General features: G+C 49.1%; 1 protein-coding gene across 1 annotated transcript in view; it reads right to left on the bottom strand.

The window, feature by feature from the left end:
* LOC133395816 (ETS domain-containing transcription factor ERF-like) overlaps window positions 1–13,960 on the bottom strand; it is a 33,355-nt gene extending 19,395 nt beyond the window's left edge. The window contains exon 1 of the mRNA XM_061665026.1: window positions 13,450–13,960. Within this exon, the coding sequence (XP_061521010.1) occupies window positions 13,450–13,471 (22 nt within the window). The 5' untranslated portion in view covers window positions 13,472–13,960. The remainder of the gene's footprint in view (window positions 1–13,449) is intronic.
* Window positions 13,961–20,145: the final 6,185 nt, after the last annotated feature.

Raw genomic sequence — 20,145 nt, forward strand, 5'->3', positions numbered from 1 at the left:
TTGTGGGTTGGGGAGCCCTAAAAGACAAGAATTTTCTCCATAATACACACACTCGCAAAAACGGTGAGTTTTCATGTTGGGGCCCCCGAAACGGTGATCAATTTGTCGGCGAGGGCCTTCGCGCCGCCCTAATAAGAAACAAAACAATTTCCACTTTTTCTTGCATTTGACTTTTGAACGATCTCAAAGGTTTGTGTGTGTGTGGCCAAAAGATCCAATCCCACAAAGTGAGTCTGAGCCAAAAGAGCACCTGTGCCCACGTGGATCACACGGTTCAGAGTCTAACTCCTGAGCTCGTAATTACCCTGCCAAGAGCCAGAGAAGAGTGCAAAAAACAGCGGGAGCGTCGGGAAGGAAATGGGCTGGAAGGATTAGCAGAGGAGAAGGGCCGATGGACAAAAGGGAGAGACAAGCCTGTGAAGATGAAAGCAGGAGATGGTTGACAGCGAGCAGCCTCACTCGTGACTGGCTGCTTCCATCGGGAGAGCGGACACAACCTTTCGGCAAAACAGGATCCGGACTGCAAAACACTAACTTTTGCTGCCGGGTCTTTGTTGACGGCGGCACGCTGCTGCGGCGGCGGGGCGCCGACTGTTCATCCAAACCCAAAGCGTCAATAGGAGCACGTTGTGTTTTTGGTGTGATGATAACTTCCAGAACCAGAATCATTCTGCACCGTGGGCCAGTGTACAGTCTAGTCTTATAAATAAGACCGGGATGATACGCCACAGTTCAGATTCGATTCATACCTCGATTTCTGACCCACAGTTCGATACAGGAATATGAACGTTTGACGTTTTTTTGACGTACTTAGGGGGGGGGGGGAAAGTCTTGCCGATTACACGATGTCCATCTCCGTTCTTAACCCGGGAGCCCAAAGGCTCCGATACTGCCGACCTTAATGAGCTCGGAGGCGCCGCAATTTCAGGGTTATTAGCACGAGCCATGTTTTCTTACGCTGTTCAACTAGCATTAGCGGTAGCCGGTTTTGCTCACTACGGTCAGATGACCGTCACATGACACGCAGTTGGAGAATTGATGAAGAAATCTGATAATGGATTAAAAGGTCTTGAATGTTTAGTGCCGACACCATTCAGAGGTTTGAAGACCAACAGCATTATTTTTTTTGTTTGTTTAAAGCGCAACACTCTGATCAGGAGAGGTTATGTTTGACAGACTGAAACCTTGTAAAGGCTGCTGGACTGATGGAAAGAACCACAAAGAACTTTACAGCGCAACAAAAACTGTAAATAGGCAGCTTTACATGAGGTTAGAGAAATTGTGAAAGGTGACAATAGATGAAATCCACTCTTTCAATGGAGATAATTATCGTTGTTGCCGTTATGACAATTCATATGCTTGGCTGATGACGCGACCGCCAAGGCTAGCAGATTCCGTACGCACGAGACCGCGCTGGCGATCGTGTCTGAGCAGGTCGTCGTCGACGCGCTCCAAGAAAATGACAAGCCTGTGAAAACATTCGACCTCACATCGGCTGGCTTCCTCGCGTCGGGGTGGTGTTTCGGGGGGGGGGGGGTGAATGACCGTGAGCGAGGGATGGAATAAGAGGCAGACAAACAAAAGAGAAGCTCGAGGTGAGTCACCGTCTCTGGGACGAGGCGGTGCAGCATCTCACTAGAATTTAAGTGCTTTGAACGCCATCCCTGTTCATCACACGTTGTCCTTGTTGTCTTCAAAAGCACACAGCATTTTGTAATACTTACACCTTTTATGAATGAATGGGACAGTTTACATTTTAGAAAATGCGTTTGGATGGGCACGACTTGCATCTTCAAACGCTTCTACTTTTGAGTTTGGATGGTCCGCGCTCCCGAACGCTGTTGTTGTGGTCACGAGCGCCAACGTAACAGCATTGTCATTTGTTTCACTGACGATACAAATGAGCCACGCTTGAGAGCAACTGCTTTCAGATGATCAATACAAATGTGTCATCTCGTGCTCATTCAAATGCAAACACTCCAAATGAATTTCGAGCCTCCTGACATAGTCTCGATCCACTTCGCACTGTGACGCCGTTGTTTGGTCGGATGTCCCAGCAGTACTGAAAATGGAGCAAGAAGTTCAGTGGATCCACTTTCAAAATGTAATGTGAATGCAAAACGAACCAAGTTCAGTCTGCATTGTATGGCTCCAGCTATGGAACATTTTTATAACCGAGTATTTGACTGATTATCTTATTAAACAATGACGCATCCTCACGTTCTACTGTAGTATCTGTGACTTTGAGTCTGCACGGCCTTATAAGGAGAGACCTAGCCCGGTGAGTGACGTGGCCGTCAGCAAATGAGAGTCGAAAATGATCCCTGCTAATCTTCGAGGCAGAGATTTTGCCTTCGACTTTTTGCAACTGAATTATTCGAGTTTTTCGATGAATCGTTGCAGCCTTTAAGGAAAGCACTCCCGAATGAATTCAGAGCATTCTGAAACAAACTGAAAGGAGCTGTTCTAGACCTACTTCACATTTGGTTGCCATGACACAGTCCCAGCAAACTTTCAATTGGACCAGAAAGAGAAGAGGCTCCGCTTTCAATTGCACGGGACGGCAAAACGAACCAAGTTCAGTTTCTGATGCATTTTCGAGCTCAAAAACTCAGCGACTGGGCGCACTGAGACGTCGGAGCACGTTTAGCAAACCCGACCGAGATAAAAGCGCAGCTCGGTGGAATCCAGAAGAAGCCGAGCGAGGCCATACCGCAGCTGCAGTCGTTCGTAGCGCAGCGGTGCTGGGAGAAATTTAGAGCTGGCTCCCGTGTTGTGGTTTTGGTCACCAGACGACTTTCATTTTCCTCCAACACACACACGCGCACGCGTACACACAAACACACACACGTGCGGCCGCAGCCCAGAATAGGCCCTCTGAGCTTCGCATCCAGGAGGCTCGCTGCGCTGACTCACTGCTCAACTGGCTGCCTGACAATCAAACCTTTCAAGCGACCTTCGCCCGCTATCACGACACTCGGCGACGCAGACGAGCAGGCGACGACGCTGCGAGGTGCGCTTCAAACCGGAATCCAAAAACCGTACAAACATTTTGCCTTCAACGTCTGGGAGTGATGGAAGTGAGATTAGATCCTGGATGCTTGTCAGGAATACAAATCGAGCTTCTGATCAGCTCCACATGTCGTCCACGCTTCTGCTGAGAAGACGTTTCTTCAATGCGTGTCAGCACTGAGAGCCCTCGTCCAACAAAGTTTCATATTCAACAAGTGGCAGCAAAAAAAAAAAAAAAAAAAAAAAAAAAAAAAAAAAAAGGGGGCAAGATACGAGCAATATTTGTCACTTTTGACAAGTCCACTGTGGAAAATAGAACAACTTTAGTGCCTCAGTATTACTATAATACTCAGTACTTAAGTTTGCATTTCACTCATCCAAAACGCCACAGAGACATCATTAAATCTTACGTTGTTAGCAAAGTTGAAATGACAATTAGCGAAATGCTAACAATCGTCTGCGCGACGCAGCAGCGGAGGGAATCAAACGAAGGCGGGGGACTCGAGTCGAGTCGGCCTTAAGGCCCGCCGCACAGCGAGCGACGTGTCCGAAACCGACCTTAAGCGCAAGTAAGACCAAGCTAGCCGTGACAGCGCCAATACGTCATCTATGTCGCATTTTACAAGAATACGCAACTAGATTTAGAATTTCATAGTACCAGTGGCTAGCTAGAAAGTCTCTGTGTCAAAAATACAAGGCTGCAATCGGTGGGCAGCCTCTCAAAATGTCAACAAACTCTCCTTTAGAGTAGGAGCAAGTAGACGGGTAAGATAAGTTGTACTTCAGTTAAGCTAACCGATAGCTGCTCAAGCTTCATGTCAGTTTTGCTTTTAATTAAGACCAAAAAAAAAAAACGAATCGACAAAAATACGTGATTTTCAAAAGTGTGACAACAGCTAACTAAAGCAAGTTGAGAGTGCAGTGGCGATATTGCCACTGACTTAACGTAGGACTTGCTTAACCCAAGTAATAACTTTTGAAATGTAAAACTTGGGATTTGAGACTCAAGACCTGCACAATACTTTGTTCCACATGGCACTCGTGTGCCAAACGAGTGTTTGCTTTTCCTTGCAGGGAGGCGCTGTCGATGGAAGCGCCGTGCGGTGCGGCGGCGGCTCGCACCGACTGTCAGCCCGCGTGTTCGATTCCCCATACAGCAAAAAAAAAAAAAAAGGGGGACTTTCTCCCGAAGGCGGCGTCTGGCCGTGTTAGTCAGCCTTTCCTCACCCGTCACCGCCGCCGCCTTAATTCCCCCGTCGACGGCATTAAAGCTGGATCTTCCCGCCTGTAGACTGAGCGGCTCGTGCTTGGTGTAAAAAACATTAAAGGCGGAGGCGCGGCGGCGTCACCGCAGGGACACGCCGGCAATATTAAAAGAGCGCGTGCGCGCTAATGCGAGCCAGACCACGCGCGGCTTGCGTGCGGGGGGTCCGGGCCTCGACTCTCACTGGGACTCCTGACTGGTTACCCCCACCAAGGAAGTTCCCAGGCCTTTTTCCTGTTTCCACAAAACTTGGTGGAGGGGTCACGCAGGGGCCAAGAGGGAACTTGTGACATTTGCGTGCCCTTCTGTTGACATTTTGCATTCGTTTCTCACCGAGTCAACGGCGACATATTGTTGGAAAATTGACTTTTTACTGTTTGTATACAAATAAGCGGGTCTCTCGTTGAGCCGATTCATCGGGTTGATTAAGGAGAGTCAGTTGTGACGTCATAGATTATCATTTGAGACTTAAGTGCCCTGTGACAAGTTTTCACGCGAGTTTTAGAGGGTTAAAAGTTGTAGAAATCATCTCTGGAGATAAAGATATATGCAACTGTTAATTCACCTCCACCAATATGTAACATAAGACTCAAATAAAACGTTTTAAAGCCGTGTAAATGATCTTTGTGAGATCAACAAAAGACATTTGCAACAATTGCCACATCCAGCATTATCGACGATGAGACTATTAAACATCTTAAAAGTCCTTCTGTTGACAGTGTTACTAATTAAAGGGCCTAACTTTCATTTAGTCGTGCTCTGCATCTTCGTCTTGAATCATTTGTGGGCTACTATAAGCATTTGTATTCTTGTGCCGCATATAACCCGTGTATATTGACGTTCTTAGTTCATATATCAGCCAATATATCGGATATTTGCTTTTTTAGGCCCCAATATCGGTATCGGCCTCGGCCCTCGTGAACCCACATCGGTTGGTCTCGAGTAAAAATCCGTCTGTAATTCTTGATCCGCAGGTTTTTTTGGACTAAAGCACACCACAAGACACGTTATTAAGACGCCGGGGAACTAACTTTTAAATTGTGAAAGAAAAACATGCATAAACCTTCTCCTTTTCACGATTTTCATTTTTCTACAGGAGATGAGATGAGGACATCCGAGTTAAGGATGGCCTCTCATTTGGAAGCTCCACGTTGAAGAACGCGAGGCTCCCGCAGAGACGACGACAACGACAGGACCTTTGGCACTGATAAATCGAGAGCACAAAAGGGAAACGGGCGGCCTTCGCGGCCGACCCGCTCAAACGTCACCGGCGCTTATCGCTAACACAATTTACGAGCCACCTTTGAAGCGGCCGACGACACCGGCGAGCCGTGAAAGCCTTCCCGCGGCCGAGCTCGGGTGCGTGATGCGATTGATTAATCAAAGAGCTGATCAAAAAGATAAGAGACGGCAATAAGTCAATCAATCGCTTGACGCCGTCTGTGTGCGGAGCGTGTGAAAAGAGTGACATCAAACGCACACCTGCAGCGTGTCTGGACTGGGGAAGAAGAAAAAAAAAAAAAAAAAAAAAATGACGGGTGGAGACGAGACGTCGTTGCGTTCGTGAAGGTCTCAGACAAAACAAGAGAAAACCTTCCCTTGGCGCTTTAGTCAAAACATGACATCATCGTTCGGGAAGGTCGAGCTGCGCCGGGACCGACAAACTGTGCACCATTTATTTCGGTCCCCGAGCAGTTTCTGCTCAAAAGTGACCTACTATCTTTGAACATTTTGCAGTCCAGGGTGTGTCCCGCCTGTCTGACCCTAATGAGGTCAAGCGCTACAGAAAACGGAAGGACCGTTTTTCAATCGCTGGTTAAGTATTTTTGATCTTTTTCTCCCCTACAGTTAAAGAATCGGTGCATTCCCCCGAGGACGAGCGCCACTTTGAGATGGTTTATCAGGCGGGAATTCTCGTGAGAATCCTTTTCCTCGTCGCAAGGAAATTCCAAGCGGTCGTCTTGACACGTCCTTGCCGCATTGCAGTCCAAACGGGTTGCCTGAAAGTACACCACAATATTGGAGACATTTGCCAGCATAAACAAGTGGTGGGAGACCAATCACAAATGGATCAAATTCTTCCCAAAGAATATTTGAAGGATGATTATAGCCTTCAGTTTGTAAAATCTTCATTTTGAATACTTTCGAAGCATCTGCGGGCACCATGTTACACTAGTAGTGAGCAAAAGAAGGACTCGGTTTGATAAGACGTGACATTTGGCAATCCAGCGGTACCTTGACAAACAGCGTCAAAGTGTTCTTAACCCTCAAGCAAAAGATATCCCAACACACACAGTGTAGCAACACACGCAGACAGTTCAGAAAACAATACTTAGTCACGTAGTCTTGATCCTCTGCGAAGAGCGACTCATACTACCGCAGCCTCCTGAGCAGTTGCGTACGTCCGGAAGGCCATTTCCATTCATTTCAGTATTTGAAGTTACGAGCGTGGTCACAAAACAAATTCGACTCCAAAGTCAAGACACCACTGCATAAAGACGTTATCGTGGTTGGAAACAACAAACTCATTACAAAGACTATTTTGAAGAATAATTCGTCTTGATTTAAGAGAGTCCAACTTTTTAAGGCTATTCATGCACCCTGTTACAGTTTCATTAAGCCTTTGACAGACAATGCCATAAATAAGTCTAATTTTAAGATGAAGGTGCCGATGTAGATCAGCGTTGAAACCTCAAGTTACATCTCAAACGTCCATAAAGTTCCAAATAAAACTCGTCACCTGTTTTCTGCACAGCAAAACTATTTGAAAAGGAGTCGCCGGCGGTCGACCGGGCTGCGGCGGTTCCGACGCAAATCGCCGCCGCCGCCGGCCGAGCGGACGCGACGCGACGAATAAGAACAAAGTTGACACCAGCTGCTGAAGTGCGCGCAAGTCAACCGCACTGAGACCACACATTCGTCGGCATTTGAGAGAAAACAACTTTGGAAGGTATATCCCAAAAATATTAGCTTTTGCTCGGGGCTTAAAAAGAGCCGGCAGCAAGTGTACAAGTCTGGGACACGTCAACCAAATCCAGCAGCCACAAAACCAAAACTGGGCTTCTTATTTGATTTATTTTTTTCCCCTCCGTCGAGTTTCTCAGCTCAGGCGGTGGTCGCTTGTGAGATTTTTCCCCGCTCCAGACTTTCCACTCACACGCCGCCGCCAACAGATGCCACACTTGGCCGTCTGAAAGCGGCCATTTAGGGGAAGAAAAAATAACATTCTGGATCGCTCTAATTACGACAACACGGGCCGGCGGGCCTCGCTCCGCTGCAACTGCGCGAGCTTCTGCTAGCTCGCGGGGAGCGGGCACGGGGCGGCGCCCGGGCCGCCGGCGCCGCTTTCGGCTCGCCGCGTGTCAGGGATGGCAGTCATAACACGGAGCGCCTCTTTCAGTTGGGACGACCCCAGTCCAAACACGAGCGCCCTCCGAAACGTGGCGGCGTCTGCCTCCTCGCGCCAGGAACGTCCACAAGAGCTCCAGTGAGCACACCCGGGACATTCTCACAGTTCAAAAGCACTTCGTCGGGGTGCCCGAAGTTTACTTTTGGAGCTTTCTCAACAGCACTCACAGGCATACGTTCTTTATCCTCTGCACAGAATGTCAACTTCTAAGTTTGCTTTTGCTGTTTTTGTCGCAGTTTTGCCCCTTCCGAACCGTGGACGTCAGTCTATCTTTTGCTTTAGGAAATCGTCCTATTCGATTTTTCTTAGGTGTGACGTTTGTTAAGTGTGGATTTTGCTGCGATAATAGGGGCCCAAAACAGATCAGGGCCGACAGTCTTAAATACTTAACGTTCAATATTTACGACCAAAAATGGTTGTGAATGTGGGTGAAGTGAAGTCATGACGCCATGGATAGTGACGTGCTACGGAACGCAGTAAATTACTTCATTTGATTAGATTTTTGGGTTTGGAGAAGAAAAAAAAAAGACGATTTCTTTGCACCCGTGATAAATATTGCATTGAATACCTGAAGTTTGTCTCTTCAGAATAGCCACAGCGCTCGACCTCTCCCTGCCCCCAAATGGAATCCGTCGCGACGTGCATTCGTTTCAATCTGAAGAGCGATACGGGAAAGGCAGCTGGTGGACATCGTTTCCTATGTCCTCATTCAGTTATCGTAGAAGTAGACGAGTAGATAACGGTCTGGACCGCTCTGCGTGTTATTTGAAGGGTTTTAATTGAGCATAACGTGGGTGCTAATCTTACTTGCATGTCCAAACAGGTCCCTCTGCTGGTCCCTTTGAATATTGCAGTTGATTCAATGTATATTTGGGACACCGAGATCACAGCGGACCCTGCGATGTGACTATTGCGCACACACGTACATCGTGATGACGGCGCCCAAACAAATACGGTGCAGCCCTAATCCACAGATGGCAAAAAGTCTTTTTGAGACCTCGCTGCCATTAAACGAGGGTCTCGCTTCTGGCAACCTCCGGAAACACTCGGGTAACTGTAATCGAGACATCCCGATCAGACGCTGAACACTTCGCGTGGAAACGATCGGTGATGGTTGCACTCATTCTGTTCTCCGTTGTGTTATGCTAAAATACACGAAAAAAAATAATAATAACGTATTGCGGCGGCAGGGTGGCCGACTGTTTAGAGCGTCAGCCTCACAGTTCTGAGGACCCGGGTTCAATCCCCGGCCCCCGCCTGTGTGGAGTTTGCGTGTTCTCCCCGTGCCTGCGTGGGTTTTCTCCGGGCTCTCCGGTTTCCTCCCACATCCCAAAAACATGCATGAATTGGAGACTCTAAATTGCCCGTAGGTGTGAATGTGAGAGCGAATGGTTGTTTGTTTGTGTGTGCCCTGCGATGGGCTGGTAATCAGTTCAGGGTGTACCCCGCCTCCTGCCCGATGGTAGCTGGGATAGGCTCCGGCAAGCCCGCGACCCGCGTGAGGAGAAGCGCGACAGAAAATGGATGGATGGATGGATAACGTATTGCAACGCTGTCATGTTCGGGATTCAGTTTGTTAAGTTACCAAAAACGGCGACTTGTAAAAGGGACAAGAAATAATTCCTGGTTAGAAACCAAGGATTAAAAATTGTATTCTTATTTTTTTTAAATCAACACCGTCACCCGTGACACTTAGTCTTACGGGATCATAGGGAACTGTCCACGTAGTACAAGCGGGTCTCCGTGCAGTTCTACGCTGCTTTTAGTGGAGCTCCTTAAAGTGCGCACAACAGACTTGTCAATGACAACGTTAAAAGATGCAGTCAGACGCACATACGCGTCAGTCGGCACTCTTTTTTTCTTTCTCCCGGTGTTTGTTCGGCCCGCATGTCCCAACTTGTGCGCGACCTGTTTTCTATTCTGCGTACTCGGGTCACCAGAGCCACTGTACACGCACGCACGCACGCACACTTCCAGGAGAAGATGCCTGCCGCGGCGATGACCCGAGCGTCCGTTGGCCCTACAGCACACCAGGGAGATGCTGACGTCACTCGGTGGCCCTTTTTCCAGGCTTTTCTTGTCCCGATCAGGAATGCGATGGGCTCAATGTCGGCATGGGGGGGCTGGCATCTCTGGTTAGATGCGACTTGGATGATGACTAATCCAATAGACGTGCAAAAACAAGTGAAAATGCTGCAGTACGCATACCAGGCCGGTAGTCGCCAACGTCCCTTTGTAACGAAAACTTCGCCGTCATAGTCTGTGTTTATAATTTAACGTATCCATCGTACGAGTTAAATAACATCTTACGACACATCAGCCGTTTCGTCAAATCGGTTTTAGAAACAAAAACATTACAGTGGCGATGTAGCGCAGTACTGTTGCTTTCACCGAGATGTACTTTTGTTTTCAAATGGACGAAATGTCATGTAAAAACCATAAACTTGTCACTTTTCATTTGTCCTCTCTTTTGTCAACACCGCATCATCGGCATTTTCTGCATTCTCTTCGAAATGACGCACGATTCTTCGGGAAACGAACCAACAGGAAGTGGTCACCGTCGGCATGTGAAACAACAACAACAACTTCACGAGTCACAGCCGGTGAGTCAAAGTCAACCGCATCAACCTTCACCAACACCTTGGTGAGAAAAAAATGCAAATAGGTGAGTTTGATTACTGTACATTTGCAGCATTTTTAAGACCTTTAAACAGCTGAATGAAGTATTAAATGTCCTTTTAAACATGACCAAGGCCTCCATTTTGGCAAAGGGTACGAATTTGTCAGGTTAAAAAAAACTGACACGACTGAACGTGATGTAAAAACGGCCCGTTGTAAACAACCCATAAATTTGGTCATTTCCTCCCACTCTTTTCAACACCGTATAATCGACATTTTCTTCATTCCCTTAGAAATGACACATGACTCTTAAGGGCCAAATTCAGGCGCAGGCAGGAAATGGTCACCATCAGCACGTGATACATCATCTTCACGAAAATCACAGCCGGGGAGTCCAATTCGCCAATTCATTCAGCGCCGTGACGATACGGTAAAACAACAGCTACAGCTCGAACGACATTGCCTCCCACCCTTCATTTCAACCTGTTCTTCCTGCCTTGAACAAACGCTCGTCCCAATAGGCGCATTTTTCAGGATAAGTTCCACAGAAAAAACACAAATTTGTGAATATTGATGTGGGGGACAAACTGTACATTTGCTTTATTTTTAGAGACCTTTGAGAACAGCAAATTAAAGGAATCGGTGTCGTTTTCAAGGATAATTAAGGTTGGCATTTTGGGAAAGTGTGAAAATGAGACAATGTCACGTAGAAACGTGGTCATTTAGCCCCCTTTTATCAACACCGTACAATCCCCGTTCTCCGGTATGACGCAAGGAGCAAATTCAACAACAGCATTTGATACAACAACAACTTTGTAAAATCACAGCCGGAGAGTCAAAGTCAACCCCATCGTCGTTCACCGGCACCTTTGCAAACTTTTTGCGTCGTCAAAACCACCGAGCGAGCGTCTCAAACGAAACGGCCTCCGCTACTCCAGTTCAGCTCGTTGGCGCCGCCTTCAACAAATGGTCGTCCGAAAGGCCAATTTGCTCGCTTAAAGGTCAAACGCTCTCTGTGCTGCGAACACGGCAATGTCATGCGGCGCCAAACTGACCGACATATGGCCATACAACACACACACACACACACACACACACACACACACACACACAAACGCAAACAACTTCCAAACACATAAATACGCTGGCGGTCATTAACAGCAGCCTGTCCTCGCCAGACTTAACGCCCGCTAATTGCTCATGTATGGCCCCTTTCTCTCTCACACACACACACACACACACACGCGCACTAAACACAACAAAGTGCGCCGGCCGTGTTGATATAAGGAGCAAACACAAGTGGAAAAATTGGACTTGCCAGCGGCCAGACTGCCGACTTCCTGATAGGAAGAGTTTGACCCATTTATATTTACACGTATGTGCATGAAGTCACACAGGAAACGCACACACAAAAGGCCTGTGTGTTTGCGCGTCACATGCGACAACACAACACAATCGGGGGTCGCAATAGAAATGTTTGGCATTAAGTGGTGGTTTTATTCTCTTACACTGGTACAAAAAACAGCAAAGTCAACAAAACAAACACCCGAACGCGCATTAGGCCCAAAGCAAGTGAACACAGGCCAGCACTTTTTGCCATCTTGTAAACATATGAGCACCTTTTTACGGGCAAATGTGTTTGTCGACAAATGTGCGCTGATAATTGAGGCGTTTCATGTGATTGGCCATTCTCTCGCCAAACAAGCATCACAGAGGTCTTATCCCAGCAGGGGTGATCCAATCAGGCTTTTCTGGCCCTAATCTCACACTCGTCTCCCGTAACAAAGACACGAGCTAGCGTCAGCCGATAGCGAGTCGAGGGGGGGAAAGCTCGGCCGCGCTTCTATCGGCTTTACGAAAACGCGCGGATGCGCCGAGTTCTTCGCGGCAAAATAAAACCGCACTTCGGGCTCAAAACGCGTTTCCCGGTTCGCCGCCGTGTGACAATCCAGTTCGTCCGAGAGACCGCGCCGCCGCCTTTTATTTCCCGCTGACTTCGGGACCCGCCGGTACCGGAAAAGGGTCCCGAAACTACGACGCCGCTCGGGCGGCCTGATGTATAGCTTGCGGGTCGGCGCCGCGTCGGCTGAGTGGCGACGCTTTAAAGATCATAATAAGATGCCGCGACACCACTTTGATCTCTCACTGCAAATTACGCTCTGCCAAACGCAAGCTCAATTCCGCTCGGGCGGCGCCGTAAAGACGACGAAGCCGCGGTGTGAAAAAGTAGCGCTTCAGTTGGATTCTAGAAAAACTCTCGCCAAGCAGTCTTGCATTCAGTTTGACTTTCTTTTGCAGTTAAGACAAATTTAACGTCGCGTTCACGTATAGCCGCCGGAGTCTACGCTCTTCTTCGTCTGTTATAGATCTACTTCTTTGGTAGAGCGCCCCTAGTGCTCGGACCGAGACAGCGCATCACTGAGATGCCTTGTGCCGCCGGCAAGACAGCAGTCGGAAGTTAAAACGTCAACGATGACCAGTTGTCCCTCTCAATAGAGTTTGAGTGACACTTCCGAAAGCGTGTTTTTGGTTTTTGTATTGCAAGGGGCGGCATTAGTAAGTATGACGAATGAATGTCGGCGTGGACTCAAATGGAAGTTCTCCAAAGTGGTCTCGCTTACTCGGAACTTCGCTATGCACTTTTCAGGGGCTGTGAGTCATTTGTCGTCAATGGTTTTGGACCACAACTCATATCGAAGATGTTATTGGTTCATATTCCGATTGTTGGCGAACTTTTCGGACTCGAACGGAGATGGCCGTTAGTCGTCGTCCTTTCTCGAACGTTGACGCTCAGAAAGGAGGCGCGAGGTTGTCACGTCTTCGTGAGTCCTTTATTGTCATATGCGCAAAAGCAGTTGCAAATCAACGAGCACGTTTCCCGACCGCCGGCCGCAGCGCCCGGGGCGAGTCAAAACACGCCGCGGGCCGGCAGAGGAGCGACGGCGACGGGGCGGCTGGCTCGGAGCCGTTCGCGGCCACTTCGCCCCGGACAAGTTGGCCGCTCGCTCGCTAGCGCCGCTTAGCCGCCGAAGCTAAGCGCGCTTGCTTTTTTTTTTTTTTGGTCTTCTTTTCTTCCTCGAGCGCAACAAATGCGTTGAAATAAGAAACAAGTGCTGAAGTCGGCGGTAGGAAGACCGAAACTCACCCGGGTCGCCCGGGGTCTTCATTGCGCTCGTCGGCGGGCTTCTTCGCTGACTTTTCCCGTCGAGTGGCAACTTTTTTCCGCCTGGGCTTTTAGCCGCTTAGCCGCGTTAGCCCGTCGGTCCTGCAGTGTTTGTCCTCAACCGACCGAGTGGCCCCGAACGAAACCAAAGCAAAAAAGAAAAGACACGAAAACGGCAGCGGCAGCTCGTCGCCTTCGTTCGCACCGCTCGGCCGAGCCGCGTTGAGTTGTTTTCATGCGGGCAAAAGTTGGTCCGCGGCAGGCCGAAGCTGGGGGGCGCTCGCTTGACGGCAGCGAAGAAATGGCCAAGAAGCGGCGGCGGGCGAGGCTACGCGCTCGGTCCGCTCGAGCTCCAGTTCGTCGTCATCGTCCTCCTCTTCCTCCACGGCCGAGCCAAGTCTTCTTTCTCTGCGATGCTTTCTCCGGCACGCACTTTTTCTTTTTCCACTCACTGGAGCGCCCCGGGCCCCCCTCCTTCCTTCCTTCCTTCCTCCTCCTCCTCCTCCTCCCTCCTCCTCCTCCTCTGTCGGGGTGTCGACAGGTTTCGATCCCCCCTCCTGCCACACGGGGCCGCCCACGCTCACCCACGGAGGGAGGACGCGGGGGAGAAAATCAACGCCCACTTGTTGCCGAAGATCGTCTATGTCGCGTGGACCGGCCCGACCCCGCCGCGAGATGGGAGACTTCGTTCTCATTTGGTCAAAAGTTGCCTTCAAATCATCAAAGTTGATTTGATTCGTCGAAACAGGATCTCGGCTGAAACGCTTAATTTGTTACGAAATACAATCGGCTATTTTAAACCCGTCGAATTCACGGACAGAAAGAGCGTGGCAAATGTGTGCCGGGTTCTTTACAAAGAGTGGATTGTGTGAGGAAACGCGGAGTGACGAAACAAGCGTGAAACCGAATTAACAAGTCGTCATAAAGAAGAAGGGCCGCGTGGCAGTCTGTCCCAGTGGCGTCGCTAGGCCTATTTTAAGGGGGTTGAAACCCATCTTCAGCCCCCCTAAAATAAATTTAGGCTTCCGCAAAACGCTTAGCCACCCCAAACATCAAAACCTGCTTCTCTCTAAGATTCATTACCACGCACACGGCTGACATCAAAGTATCAAAATGTATTTCGGCCTAAAAGTTCCAGAAGTAGACGACGTCAGCTGGCCCGCTGGGGACAAGTTGTCGCACTTTGTGTCGATAGACGATCTCTGATTGGGTGACTTCCATCCGGAAGTGCCGCCTTCATGTTGCCGTGGAAACCGGCGAGCGTTAACCTGCGAGAGACAGAGGGGCAGGTGAGGGGAGAAGAGCCGATCGACACCGACGGATGGATCGATCAGGTATGTAAGGCGTGCCGACGAGTGCGACATCTAGTCACGATAGTCAGCCGCACAGCCCCCCCCGTGCTAATCGCGGTCGTGCTCATCGTCCTCGCGCTAACGGGGGTCGCGGTCGCGTCTCCCGTTCGACCCGTCCCCTCGTTCCTTCCTCACCACGTCTCGCTCTCCTCCCCGTGCTCCTTCACCTGCTTTGCCGCTTACCTCCTTTTTCCTCACCTCCTATTTTGCCCAGCTCCCTTCGCTCCTTGCTCCTCACTTACAATTTGCTCCTCGGCTCCACTTGCTCCTCCGTCCCTTCTTTCTTCACTTCCTCGACCTCGGCACATCCTCTCCTTCCTGGCTTCCCGCTTCTCACCCCCTTTTGCTCCTCATCCCTTTTCCGCTCAGCTCCTCTTAGAGGACAAAGCGGAAAGCAGGTTGAGTAAGTTAACACAAGTCGCGACGTGCTCGGCCGTGCACCTCCTTTTCCCTTTGAAAAGGACGAAAACTTCACAGCCGTGAAGCGACCGTGAAACTTTCCGTCCAAACATGAGCGGGAAGACAATTTCAAATAACATCCACACTTTTGGGGTTTTCACGGCACCGAAAGCAGAATGTCGTTAGAAAAGCCAATTGCGTTTGTGTCAATATTGAATCAAATTGTCTGTCGCGAGTAAAACTCGATCGACAGGAAACCCGGCAGAGTTCTGGAAATGATCACGATCGTCACGATACCCAAAAAAGCAGCATGCAAATTTGAAAATATTTGCTTTTAGTCGGGGAGATTTGAAGCAGGCGCCACGACGACGCCGTCTCGCCGGCGCCGACGCTAGTGTTGGGAATCTCTGGCACGGGGCCGAATTGATGCATATCCAGAAACGCAGGTTACGATTCGATTTAAAAACGATATCTTTAAGGGTGGAACGGTACGATACGGTACGGTTCAGTACGGGAGTGACGCGATTATTCGATACGATTTCATTTGGTGCCGAAACAATGCGATAGTTAACATTTGTTGATGGAGACATTCATCGTAAAGAACCTTGAGTTGACTTAACCCGATTCTATAAAACGACATTTGTCTAAGCCTTCTTTCAAACATGTAAAACATCACTTGTCCCTGACAATTGTTGCTTTATGGCATTGTTAAAAAAAAAAAAAAAAAAATATATATAATATATATATATATATATATATAGTATCTATTTCAATATTTTCACATATCAAAATTCATGATTTAAATAGACCAGCGCAATTTGTTTTGTAGAGAAAATAATCTGCACAAACTATAGTTAAGCGCCAAGGAGGGTCTAGCGCACGGCGCCGTTCAAGCTAGGAGAGCCACTGCACATACGCAATGCTTTTCTGATTAGATTTGTATTTTTTCTCCTGACTGACTTTCTGAACTTTAAGCGGTGATGACTAGCTTAGCTCGACTGGCGATTGGCTTCGGGACACAGCTGGCCGTGTGTCCTCTCGGTAGTTTCTTTCTGCGGTCGCGAAGTACCGACACCAGAACGCAGAAGCGGACCGAACGGTCTCGAGAAGAACTATTAGTTTGCCGAGGTATTTCGTCCGTGCGAATTGCCGACACGGAGCCACCTTTGCCATATTTTCTCCGTGTTCCCAATCTGCGGCGGAAATTTCGCTGCCGGACTTGACATAAGTTGCGCAACGTGACGTCGCCTTCAATGTTTGCAACTGCCGGGGGAAATGTAGCGTCTGTGAACGCTACTTTGCTATCGCTGCGACCACGAAAGTAGCTTAACTACCGAAAGCTATTTCATGTTGAAATAGTGACGCCTCGGAGAAAGGCCGTTAAACGAGTAGAGTCGCTAAGCATTGTAAGCATAACGTTACGTCAACGGCGCGCAGCGCGAGAGCTCCCGCGCTTGTTTGAAGAGATGAGAACAGTAACGCCTCAGGCGAGCCATCCGTAGCCTCGCGATATCCGCTCCGCCCCCCGTGCAATCAATTTAACCACTTATTATTCAACAAAACACAAAGACCTTCATTACAAATGACAGAAAAATGCATCACACTTTTTTGTGTGACAAGTAGTTTTTGAACAAAAGGTTCAAGGGGGGTCAAGCCGCGTGTCTGCGCGTCGCTCCGCATGTGAAAGCGTCGGCCGCAAAAGCCCGGCGGGGGTCGAGGCGCGGCACACGTGTCGACTGCCGGCGTGATCGCTGCGAGCGGCGACATCGGGACGCGGGAGCGCGTCGTTTTTACGACGCTTGTCCAAAGACTTTTCCAACAGGAAAGTGACAAAATTCCAGCTGCAAACAGTGCGGATGAGGCGAAATAAGCGGCCTGCGACGCAAAGAACAAAACCTGAGATTTCGGTTTTAGGGCGATATCGCCCGGTCCTATGTGCCGCCTATGTCTTCGTGTTTTTTAATCGGACCTGAGGGTAAACGGTGCCACGCCCGAGCGGTGCCGAGTAACACTGTAATGGGCTTTGCCCCCCGCCCCCCTCCATTTGCATGGAGACGACGAGACACGCACACACTTTTACTCAGACACATACACGCACCTTTACGCACGCGCGCACACACAACAGTCGATGTTGTTAGCTGGCCTGCAGGCGAAAGTTTTGTGCTTCTGATGGCCCATGACGTCCTCCGGGCCCTCCCCCGACGGGTTGTTCCCCCCCCCCCGTTGATGACATGTTTGCGAAGAAGGAGCCCCCTTGTCTGTCTCTTGTCAGGTCACATGATCAGATGACATGGGGGGGGGGTAACAGCAAGGCCAAGTGGAACGGGGGAGGGGGGAGAAAATGGGCGAGTGTGTGTGTGGGGGGGGGGGGGTGTGTAGTGAAAGGGTCCTTTGTGATCAAAAAGGTTTGTTTATTTTCTCTGTTGCGATGGCGAGCCAACTGTCCACCGCCGGACTGTCACGTGACCCGCACACGCCACAAACGACCTCCGAGTCAACCGGAAAGCGCTAACTAGCTGACCGATGCCGCCGCGTGGACCAATCAGCCACGTTTGGAAGATGATTTTGGAAATGACAAGTTAGCCTGGCGTGTAGCGGTGTCATTGAGATATCATACCCATATTTGAGAGCGCAAAACACAATGAGGTATAAATGCTTCATAAAAATGTTTTTGTTGCATTATATGTGTTGAAAAGGTGATAGGATGCGGACCGAATGACAAATACGCACAATTCAGACAATATGACCAGATAGCGGCACAGTGGACGACCGGTTAGAGCGTCTGCCTCACAGTTCTGAGGAGCGGGGTTCAAATCCCGGCCCCGCCTGTGTGGAGTTTGCGTGTTCTCCCCGTGCCAACGTGGCTTTTCTCCGGGCACTCCGCTTTCCTCCCACATCCCCAAAACACGCGCGGTAGGTTCGTCGAGGACTCTAAATTGCCCGAGGATCGCAAACGGTTGTTTGTTTCTGTGCGCCCTGCGATTGGCCGACGACCGGTTCAGGGTGTCGGCCCGCCTCTCGCGCGAACAGATACGGGACGGGCGCCGGCACGCCCGCGATCCTCGTGAGGAGAAGCGGTACCAAAAATGGATGGATGGATGGATGACAACCAGATAAGTGCATCTGCCATAAAAAAAAAAAAGAAGTCCCAAATTATAAAGATGAAAGCGTTCCAAGGTCAAATATTACGTCATGTGTTTGAAGGGTAGCAATGCAGCTAGCTAACTGGCTAACAGCTAGCCTTGTCTCCATAGAAATGGAAGATTGCGTCTTATGAAGTCCGCCTATCAACAGAGACACCGTGATTGGGTTAAACTAATGAGCGAATGTTGTCTTGCAGAAGTTTCCCAACTTTTCCTCTCTTCGTCAACGACACGTCCCGTTGCTGGAAATGTAGAAACGAACATTAAACAGGACCGCAATTGATTGATAGTAACTGCAATCATTTCTAATAATTGGAAGGTCAAACAGGAAGAGATTGCGAGCGTCGGCGTGCGGAGAAGAATTGCGGCGAGCCGCCTCCTGTGCGCGCGTGCACTTGTTTCGGCGAGGTTGTCGAGGTTGATGGGATGTCCGGGGACGAGCTCTCAAACACGCGCACGCGCAACGTGCAGCAAATTTCACTTGTTTCCACACTTTCTTACTTTCAAGTTTGGACAAACTGCAGACGTTAGTTGTGGTTGCTATCGTTGGCTGCAGCGAGCACGCGTGCGTGTGTGTACAAGAGGGCGGAGCGGGGGCGGGCTCGGGCGGGCTGTGACTTGGCCCGCCTTGCGTTTGCGTTGCTTTGGCCGTGTGTGTGTGTGTGTGTGTGTGTCTAGTCGGCCTCTTGTTTTTGGCTGCGATGGCAACAGACATCACAGCAGGCTCGTCAATCTGCAGCGGGACGGCGGGGAGGGAAAAGGGAGGCAGGAGGAGGAGGAGGAGGGGGAGAGAGAGAGCGCAAAAAGGAGCAGATGAAGGGAGGCTGACAAGATAAAGGAGAAGAAAGAGGAGAAGCAACAGGAGAACAAGAATTAGGAGGAGGAGAAGAAAAAGATGGGAATGAGGAGGACACGAAGGAAGAGGTGAAGGAAATGAAAGAAGAGAGAAAACAAAGAGGAAAGGAGGACGAGGACAAGGAGTTGTAGGGAGAGAAGGAAAAGGAGGATATGAAAGATGAGGAGAGAACAAGATGCCGAAGGGGAAGAGGACAAATCCAGAAGGGAGGAAGGATGGAAGATGAAGGAAGAGAAGAAGACAGCTCAATGGTGGAGAAAAAGAAGGAGGAGAGAGAAGAAGTGGGGGAAAATAAAAGGAGGGAAGGCTGCATCACCGCATAGCGCAGCAATCCCCTTGCACGTCATGAACCAAAGGCGCGACGACGAACGCACGTGACGTCACAACTTGCAACACACACACACTTCTCAACGGAACCGGATGAAAATAAATATATTTAGCAGGCGAGTACATTTAGAAGTGAGATTTAAAAAAAAAACAGCAACAATACGACAAAAGTGTCACGAAAAAGCCAAAGTTGGCCGCCCACTTCCCGCCATCTGGCTCGAGGCGCCAACGTGGCTTGGAGGTGCAGGCGCGCCCCCTGGTGGACGCCGACAGCATTTCAACAGCTTGCACATATTTCCAATAAATCATCTTAAGAAAATACAATATATGAAGGATTTTATGAGGAAACGTCACGACTAAGATGTTGAACACTATCATATGAAGCTAAATCAAGACGGAAATTTTAAAATATTTTGTTCATGAATCGTAAATATTTCATTTTTTCATTGAAATAAGAATAAAATGTTTACATTCATAAAAAAAGAAACAATACTGAATTGGTAAAAAAAATAATTATTGAAAAAAAAATCAATAAACAAAAAATATTTCATGATAAGAAAACAATGCTAAAACGTTTTTGAAATGTTGACGTTTTGATCCA

The sequence above is a fragment of the Phycodurus eques genome, chromosome 20, assembly GCF_024500275.1.
Source record: "Phycodurus eques isolate BA_2022a chromosome 20, UOR_Pequ_1.1, whole genome shotgun sequence".
In the NCBI taxonomy this organism is placed as follows: Eukaryota; Metazoa; Chordata; class Actinopteri; order Syngnathiformes; family Syngnathidae; genus Phycodurus; species Phycodurus eques.